Genomic DNA, 9932 nt, shown 5'->3' with positions numbered 1-9932 from the left:
AATATCCCCTCAAGGATGCTACATTTCCTAATGGCCTGCACCATCTCATCGTCCCTCTTCTTCAATTCGTCCCTCAGGGCATGCGTGTCGCCGCCCTCGCGAAACCGACTGCGGAGATCCCGATACTTGCCGGGATACTCAAGGTATTTATCTTTCAGTTTCACGAAGATCTCTTTACGCCTCTTCTCCCTCTGGGCGCTCTCAATCTCCAAAATCACCGTCTACAAACCAAAAAAAAGAGAAAGAAAAAAAACGGTCAGAACAATGAACGCCTTGAAAAACAGGAAAAAGTTTGTATCACAAATACTCACCCTAAGAGTGAGGCCAACAATGCTTCTCAACAAGGTACCGTCATTTATTTACTTAAGGGTCTTACCCTCAACTACGAAATAGAGAGGACCAAGGGTAGGGACTACCTCCTCGGTGTTCACCAATAGGTCACGATCCATAGGGTTCGCGATAGTCCTCGTAGACCCCTCCAACCTTTCATCAAGCTGAGTAAGCCCCTCTTCGATCATTCTCAGGTCGTCCACATTGACATCGGAACCTGACTCATTGCCTTCTTCAGCAATGCTTTTGCCCCTTTCGTCGGCAGGCAAAGAGGTATCAGCAACTGTCTGGGAGGTCGAAGCCTTCACTCGCCGCGAAGGGTCAAGAACGTCAGCAGTCGCCCCTTCAGTCTCCATCCCCGCGGAATGAAGATATACATCTACATCGGCTCTCACCGGCCTTGAAGCCTCGAGACTCGGTTTAACATCATATCCCACAAAAATCGTCGCCATCTCACGCAGCGAAAAGTCCCTTTCCGCCGCACCAACAACCAGGGCAACTCCGTCACCATCATCCACAAATCTCCTCTTTCGAGGTTGGAGATCTCCATCACTAGGCAAAAGCTTATCGTCCTCATCAATAAGAGAGTACAGAGGAGTAGCTGAAATATCAACGTCTGAAGCAGAAGCAAAGGCGGAGGCGGCGACAGGTAGAGGTGGAACAAAAACAGGATCGGTCGTAGGAGACTGAAGGTGTAGGGGACTTCCTATTACAAAACGAGGGCGTGGGAACCCTCTACCTCCTCGTAGAACCCATGGCCGAGGCTAAAGAAAAATGGGAAAAAGGAAAAATCAGCAAAGGTAACCGATATGGGCGAAGAAATCAAGGTGTTGACAGTGGAAAACAAGTTACCTAAAGAAGGAAGAGACGACCTAAATCTCTGGGATAAGCTCGACCAATCGCATGTCCCCACCGTATGAGGGAGAATTTGTCTAACCCAATCAGCAATATAGGCTACCATCTGGAGAGGTCGAGCAGTAGCTATAGAAAGGAGAAAGACGATTAACCGACCTGCAATAAGGAAAGCATTAGAAACAAAAAGGTATGTAAAATGATGCGAGCACTCACAAGTAGGGTTCCAAGCCTTAGGGAAGTCTGTAGCAGCGGAGACTACGTCTTTGATTATGACAAAGAAATAGTCAAGCCAGAAATGCCGACTAGCCTTGTCGTCCATCCTCACCACCAAACATTTTCCCCCGGTGGCGAAGATTCAGAAAAATCCCTTGATAGAAATGAGGGGCGAAGAGATGGATCAGGTGGCGTATTGTAATGTCGACGCCGACCAATTCGATGAATTTCGTCAACATTAGGACCACCTTGAAGATGTAAGGGGCGAGCTGCATCGGGCATATGTTGTGATAGCGGCACAATCTTCTATCAACGGTGGCAAAGGGAACGAATATCCAATTAGGAATAGGTATGTGTAAACCCAAACCTCGGCGTCGCCCACAGGTATCAAGTCTATGTGACCAGGTAGGCCGAGTCTAACCTTGAGTTCGCATAATCACTCAACCATCATCGTAGATTTAAACCTCTCTGTCACCATTTCCGGCGCCTTTTGGAAGGCGGGTTTAGCATCAGGACATCGAGGTACAATTTCCTCTATAGCGGGTAGGTTTTTCTCCTCATAGGCAGTTCCGCCATCTTCGCCCTAGTTGGGAAAAATGACATATAGAGGAATAGAGTGGTCTTCCATATGGATATCTGATAGTAGAACAAACATTGTTGTGGAAAAAAGATGGTAAAGCAAAGAAAACAACAGAAAGTCACAAGGATTCTGCGAAGGAGATGAAGAGGAAATTGTGCTTATGAAGTAGAAGGAGTTTGGAAAAGTTTCAAAATCAACAAACCATCCCTTATTTATAAGACTTGGGGGCGCTAGAATCGAAACGGCAAGCCATCATTAGCACAAAACGGCAGAGCCAATCAAGGGTCACACGTGGATCGATGCAGCACGTCGGGAAACGACGTCATTATGACGCATTACATCACCTGTTCTCTTGGACCAGATGGCTCCAACGGACTTCCCGAGAAAATTCAAAGAATTCAAAATTTGCGGCCCTTAGAAAGCCACGTTGCCAGACCACCACGACCTGTAGTAGCTTGGTAAAGCTCGATAATAAACGACATTGTCCACTTATCGACCTCACCCGCAAGAACGACCTCAATGAGTGGAGGGACTAACTGTATGAGCAAAGAAATATCTTTAATGTGGGCAAGCCACGTCAGTGCTATTGCAACATTCATCGATTGCCACGCGCTATCAGTGATGTCCCCACAGAGACCGACCTTGGGTGAAGTAGCCTTGAAGCAATGAAGGATACGGTTGAGGAGTCACCATAACTCAAGGTCGAGCTCGAGCTCGAGCTCGAGCACCTCAAATAGAGTTATAACGGCTAGTTCTAAGATAAGACATAAAGGAGAATATTCTAGTGGATATTCTTTGCACATGTACTATTAGGGTTTCTAGGAACATGTTCCCTATATATAGAAAGAGACATAATGATAGGGAACATGGGATATTCATTAGTAAAAAGACATACTTTGACTTTATAGAGAGAATCTGGTCCTATTACAAGTATACAAAAACGACCTTTTTACTAAGAATCTCTAGCATTTCCACCGGATCCATGAACAACCTAAGTATTCAAGGGCTTATCAATCATTCATCACACTCAAAAGGAATATCCACTTGTCTCACCCCTTTTCGAGTGGTTCACACATATTATTTACTTAAGTGCCATTTATTGTTGATTATTATTATTTAATACCATACTCCATCTTTTTGGATCATTGAATATTGTTATCATTACGCATATTCATTTGTCATCTAGACAAAATATACTAGTCGTTTTGCCTTGACACCGATAATTTTATCTTTTGGATATTAATTTTAACAAAGATTAACTTTTCTTCATATAAATCTAATTGGTTGAACCAAGATCTATATTTTTTTGGTCAAACATTAATGACGATCAAAACTCATTTATCTATATAAAATTCTATTATAAATTTATCTCTATTTTTATTAATTATTTTGTATTACTTGCATTGAAATATATTTATAAAATTTTTATTCACTTTTGTTGTCACTTCATAAATATATATATTAGATCTTCGATTGCTATAAATAAAATTAAATTATTTTTACTCTGCTTATTTATTTCAGTATAGAGCATATTACTTAATTACTATTTCTCACTCTTCTTTTCGTCTCAGAAATAGTTTTTNACCCTTCTTTCTACAAGTACTTTTATTATATAAATTTTAAAAAATAAAAGGAAAATCTCTTGATTTTAAAAAGTAAACAAAAGAAAAGAAAAAGGTTGATATCTAAGGGTAAAATAGGTATTAAGGGGGGAGAATGACTATTGTTCAATGTTTAGGGGGAGTTTAATTTTTAAAATAAAATTGCGATGTGTAAATGATTTTCACCCAAAATAAGGGTATCTTTGTATTAGAAAGAAAAATAAAGGTGCGTTTTTTAAACGCGAAATATATAAACGGCCCCTTGAAGTTGTCCTCAACGACCAACTGAACACCGAGCCTATTTTCAGTTGGACACTTCTTCTCCACTAAAGTACGACCTCGTGAACCCTTCACGCTGACATGGCAAAGTGTGTGCTTTATACTCAATTCTAAGCGCGTGAAACCCTCAAAAATAAGGTTTTTTTCTCTTTCTTTTAAATTTAACTTTATTTTATGTGGGTCCATTATATTTTATTTTCTACACATTAATTTCACTTTCTTCCCGAAATATTTCATCTTCACCAAACCTCTTCTTCACCACATCTAAATCAAACAAAATCCACATTTTTAAATTTTAATCAGTTACAACAATGAACAATCCGATCCAAGCAGCCATGAATTTCTAGTTGGAACAGCTTGAGTGATTTAGGCTACGACTCAAAACACGCAAACAGAAACCACAAATGCTCAACTTAGCTCCTTCAAATATTCGAATAAAGAATTAATCTACATCTGTCCTTTTGTTACCTTTCTCAAAATATTAGTAAATGTGTTTTTAACATCACTGTCGATTCAGCTAAGCCAACCACTTTTCATTTTGATAAGAATCAGGAAAATATTCGGTAAGCTAATTCACCTTTCCCACATGATTCAAAGGATTAAGATCGAACTCAAATCTGTTGCATTTACTCAATATCAAGGGACCGAAACACAAGAAAGAGGTTTTTCTTCCATAAAAAGAAAAAAATTATTGAAGTGAAACTCCGATTGAAGAAGGGTGAGCGGTGTGTTTGATTTTTTTTATTTTTTTTTTTTGCAAATTTCCCTCTTCTGCAAAATAGTTGCTGAAGAAAACTAGAGACGAGGAGGAAGGGCTGGAGACGAGATGGTTCTGCTAGTGAAAATCTTCATTTAAATGGGTTAGGATGATTTTTGATTTGGGTTTGAGAAAGAAAAAAAAAAAAAACATGTAGGAGGTTTTGGCAGCCATGGTAACCAATTTTTAGGGTGGACAGATGTTCTTTGGGTAGGAAAGTTAATAGATAATTTTTTTAAAATAAAACAAATACACATGTCATTTAATGATTTGTCCGTTTGACAAGTCATCCGCAATTGTAATACACAAAAAATAGGGCGTGCGAGCGCCGTTTATGCATTTCGTCTTTTATAATGGGTTAAGTTTTTAATTTGTTTTTTAAGGTTAAGTGATTTACCTGGGTATAAAATATAAATAGGGCAGAAGGTGTAAAATTTTGCTTTTACGATTCGGAGTGTTCCTCTGGTCGAAGACCGCCATTATCGAGCGAGCCGATTCTTAACGCGGATCTCCGGCTATTTCATCACCCGTTTTGAGTCTAAGGTGAGTTTCTGATTCGCTTAATGATTTTTTCCCTTCTTAATACGTTTGCTTTTTATGAATGCTTGAATTCGTTGAAGCATAGTGTGGTTATTGTCTAGAGTGATGAGCTGTTCATAAACAAATATATCTTGTGTATATATGACTGGATTTTCTTATAAAAATTCTTCAATTACTGTAATTTAAGTTTGTTTTGAGTTGGTGATTTTAGTATTTGTCTCGTAATTGGTTTTAGGGTTCCGTTGTGGAAGAAGGACTAGGGTTTTATATTCAAGAGGACAAGAACTAAGGAATTAAAAAATGTTTTTACCTGCTTCACTGCCCTTCAAAGGCCTTTACTTTCATGATTGCAAGGTCTTCTCAGCGTTAATTTAACCCTAAGCTATTACCCATCTCAATTTTTTTTTTTTGACAAGTATAAGTTCTGCCAGGCACTCTCCTTGATTAGTTATGCAGATATGCATTGGTTGTGATGTGGTTGTTTTTGAAATTCTGTGTAGCAGTGGTCAGAAGAAGATATTATATACACACACATGTAATCTCATCTAATTTATTATCCTTTTTTTTCCTTCGTATCAGGGAGATTATATCATTGCGTTCGGAGGCTTGAAGCAGATTAAGCGTCCACTACTTAGTTAACATACCATTTTCTTCAAGGGGCTTCTTTTTGTTGTAAAAATGTCTGTTACAGCTGGTGTAAGTGACACAATTATCGCAATTAGGGAAAAGCTCAGGGGTAAAATTGGCCAAACAAAAGTGAAAAGATACTGGCCTGGTAAAGCTCCTGAGTGGGCAGATGAAGCGGAAAAAGATGAGGATCTTAGGATGACCAGGGAAGCAGCGCTTGAGAAAGCCTTTCCTAGCCAGGGCGGTTCTGACATTGCAAGAAAGGATGATGCAAGGCTGCGTCGACTGGCAGAGAGTAGAGTTGATAATCGTGAGGAAATCAGAGCGGATCATCGACGCATCCGGCAAGCAGAGATTGTTTCAACCATAGAAGAGGAAAATAGAAGACTGGAAAGAATGGAATTTGAGGAGGATGATGAAGATGCATTGGACGAAAGGAGGAGGAGAATCAAGGAAAAAAATCTTCAGAGGCAACAGGAAGAAGCTCTGCCAGAGGAAGAAGAAGAGGAGGCAGAGGAAGAGGAGGAAGAAGAGTCAGAATATGAGACAGAATCAGAGGAAGAAACAACAGGGATAGCAATGGTGAAACCAGTTTTTGTTCCAAAATCTGAGAGAGACACCATAGATGAGCGTGAGAAGCGTGAGGCAGAGGAACGAGCTCTCGAGGAGTTAGTGAAGAAGAGGTTAGAGGAGAGAAAAGTTGAAACAAAGCAAATAGTTGTTGAGAAGATACGTGAGGAAGAAATAATTCAGAAAAATTTGGAGCTGGAAGCTAATATTGCTGATGTAGATACTGATGATGAGGTGAATGAGGCTGAAGAATACGAAGCTTGGAAGTCCAGAGAAATTGCTAGGATCAAGAGGGAGAGGGACGACAGGGAGTCTAGTAGGAAGGAGAGGGAAGAAATAGAGAGGGTGAGAAACATGACGGAAGAAGAGAGGAAGGAGTGGGAGAGGAGAAACCCGAAACCTGCCCCACCACCCAAGCAGAAGTGGAAGTTTATGCAGAAATACTACCACAAGGGTGCTTTCTTCCAGTCAGATCCTGATGACACCGCTGGAACTTCTGGTGCTGATAATATATACCACCGTGATTTCTCTGCACCAACAGGGGAGGATAAGTTGGATAAGTCCATACTACCAAAAGTCATGCAGGTTAAACACTTTGGTCGTAGTGGAAGGACAAAATGGACACATCTTGTCAATGAGGATACAACTGATTGGAACAACCCGTAAGTACCATAAACCTTCTATATTACCTGCTCATCTTTCAATCAATCTGTCATATAGATCAACTGGATTAGCATTTCTAAATAATCCATGCTTCATTGTGTCCAGTTGTTTGTTTCACATTAGCATTTGATTTATTGGTTTCAGTGCAACGGAATAGTGACTTTCACAGGCTTTGAACAACATAGCTGCTCTTTTACTTTGGTTGAAGGGATGTCACAGTTTGTATTTGTTAGCATGTTGAATTTTCTTGAAACTGTATACCTTTCAATTGCTGGAATCTCGAATTGGATTTAGTGTAAAGCAAAGGACAAAATTGAAGTACATAATAATTGTATATTTAGTCATACTTCAGATGTTTCAGGGTTGCGAATTATTAGGAGAATAACAGCTCTAAATCTGTGAACTTAGTATCAGGAGTCTTAGCTGGTCCTCTATGAAGTGGACGACTTGTATGCACCAAGTTGGAGTGTGTCTTACAACTGATGACAGCTGCTCCCTCTCTCTCGTTCTGTACTTCTTCTTTTTCTCTTTTTATTGGATGGGGACAGGGGAGGAGGGTTGAGATGAGCCCATGGGCCTTGTCTTATATGCTGATGGATTCCTGCAAGCTAGATTGATGACCTTCTCTTGGTTGAGTTTCTTAAGTATTACCCTGGCGAGTAAAGTGATTAAAAAATAACTAGCCAAAGGTCTTGAGAGAGAGTGATGCACATCTCAGGGTGTAGAGAGGTTTGTCTTATGTGTATCAGATTATAGGTGGAATTTAGTGTGATACAAATTGTGGTGGCTGAGAGAGGATTCCAAAGGAGAATTTTCTAATTAAAAGTGCATTTTGGGGAATGAATAGGAAGAGTTCGATTGTCTACGCACATGTTTCTTGTCTGAGTTGTACTTCTAGCATTGAAGCCATCAAGTACAGAAAATAGATCGATTTAAAATTGTTGGGGCCTTGAAAATTTAGGCTGCCTATTTTGAGTCATGGTGCTATCAAAGTGGTTGATCTTTTCCTAATTATCAGTGACAGGTGCATTCTTTTCTCTCTGTTCCTTTGGAAATGCTCTTGCATTCTGTTTTGATGGCTGGGATGCTTTTATCATGTTAATATACCTGTCGCTGGGTAGGAAAAGAAACAAAAGCCTCGTATAGCAGAGGAACGTTGTGACTGGGAGTTCAGAGTTTGGGTCTCGAAACGAGTTTAGAGGTGTGGGAGTGAGAGTGTGGATAAACTTTAGAGGCTTTCTCAGTTTTACCTTCAAATTCCCTACAGAATTACCTGCATGACTAGTCATGTATTAAAATGAAATACTTAAAAATGTCATACATAGGAGAAAACAGATTTGCTTATCAAAGTCATTCAGGAGAAACTTAGAAGTTTGTTACATTAGCCAGATAATGGTACACATTATTTTCCTTCCTGTTCAGTAAGTTCTTTTTGGAAAGGTGATTCCCCAAAATATAAGCATTTTTTTTCATATTAGTAAAATTACTACTACCTTATTATGAAGTAAATAAAAGTACTCTTTTCTGTCAAGTAATGCCTTTAGAGCCTATAATATAGCATATTAGCTTGGAGCATTTGGATTTCAGCTTAGGCCAGAAGAAAGAAAATGCCTGGCATCCAGGTCCCCTCCATTTGACGTCTGGCTTGGGTGGCATGCTTGAACTGAGAGGAAGTATATTAATATTTGTCATTTGACCAAGACGTCTGTTTTCATTGAAGACTTCCCATCTAGCCCTGCTATACTCCGTCTAATACTAAGACTGCTTATTCTGCTGTGATGAAATCATACCTACTCTTTTGCCTTAGCCAATTGAATGCTCTTATTTGCTGGCTAATAGGAGGACTACTCTTATTTGACTTTTCACTATCTCAGTTAGGTGATGCGTGTGTGTATATTTCTTAGTTGAATGTCCTCCTTTTGGAGATGAAGTTGAAAAGGGAAGATATGCAAACTGTTTCAAAAACTTCAATGTATTGTATTGTTTATGCTTTCTTGTTCAGTGTCCAGCTTTATCTATGTATGACTCTGGTAACAATGTTTGCACTTATTAATTGACTATTGCTTTTTGCGCAGGTGGACGTACAATGACACTCTTCGGGCCAAGTACAATGCGAAAATGGCTGCTGTTAATGCTCCTATTGCGAAGCCTAAGGGTAAGAAATTGAAGGATTGGGAGACTCGGTGAAGCGGTATTATAGTCTTGTTCTCGCTTGTGCTCATGATTTTGCTCTCAGATCCTTCTAAGCATAGCTGTCTTTCTATTTTGCTTGTTACATTGAAATGTCATTTGTAGCTCTTGTGCGAAGTTATTTGAATTGCAGAGGGTAGCTGTGTGTGTATGGCTAATTAGCAGAATTCTCTAATTATCCTTATTGAAAATTCATGTGTTAGGGCATATATGGTGTTCCGCTTTTCAATTATTGAGACCTGCTGTTTAAAAAGCATGAGCGAAACTTGGTCTCTGTATGTTCATTATGCTCAACAAAAAGCATGATTAGTTTTCTTGAACCATTTTATGCCCAACCGGTTTTTCATGTTTGCTTCAGTTTGACACTTCCATAAGCTACATAAAAAATAAAAATAAAAGCAAATGAGTGTTTTTGCTTTCAATTCACCGTAATTCACTTTTATATTCTCTCTCTCTCTCTCTCTCTCTCTCTCTCTCTCTCTATATATATATATATATATATATATATATATATATATATATATATATATATATATTACATTGAGTGTTTTTGCTTTCACAATCCTATTCTCATTCCTAAGCATGATAACTTTTCAGTACATTTGCCTATTTATTAGTCTTGTTTCTTTATGTAATGGAATATATAGAGTTATGACTTACGTGATTGCTACATAATAAAACTCATGATAAAATTGTTTGAGTCGCTTTTAGGGTTGCTTTATCCCTT

At 39.1% G+C, this 9932-nt stretch overlaps 1 protein-coding gene across 1 annotated transcript; it reads left to right on the top strand.

The window, feature by feature from the left end:
* Positions 4262-9525, top strand: LOC109223077 (microfibrillar-associated protein 1-like). The gene is made up of 3 exons (XM_019387340.1): positions 4262-5158; positions 5735-7014; positions 9091-9525. The coding sequence occupies exons 2-3, from the start codon at positions 5834-5836 to the stop codon at positions 9200-9202; spliced, it is 1293 nt and encodes a 430-aa protein (XP_019242885.1). The 5' UTR covers positions 4262-5158; positions 5735-5833; the 3' UTR covers positions 9203-9525.

Source organism: Nicotiana attenuata, chromosome 1, assembly GCF_001879085.1.
Source record: "Nicotiana attenuata strain UT chromosome 1, NIATTr2, whole genome shotgun sequence".
Taxonomy (NCBI): Eukaryota; Viridiplantae; Streptophyta; class Magnoliopsida; order Solanales; family Solanaceae; genus Nicotiana; species Nicotiana attenuata.
The sequence above is the reverse complement of the archived record's forward strand: the minus strand, read 5'-3'. Positions and strand labels throughout refer to the sequence as shown.

Excerpts from the sequence above, each read along its gene's own strand:
- LOC109223077 (XM_019387340.1), top strand. The coding sequence starts at position 5,834 with ATGTCTGTTACAGCTGGTGTAAGTGACACAATTATCGCAATTAGGGAA. Across the intron at positions 7,015-9,090 it reads ACAACTGATTGGAACAACCC|GTGGACGTACAATGACACTC; the intron begins GTAAGTACCATA and ends CTTTTTGCGCAG.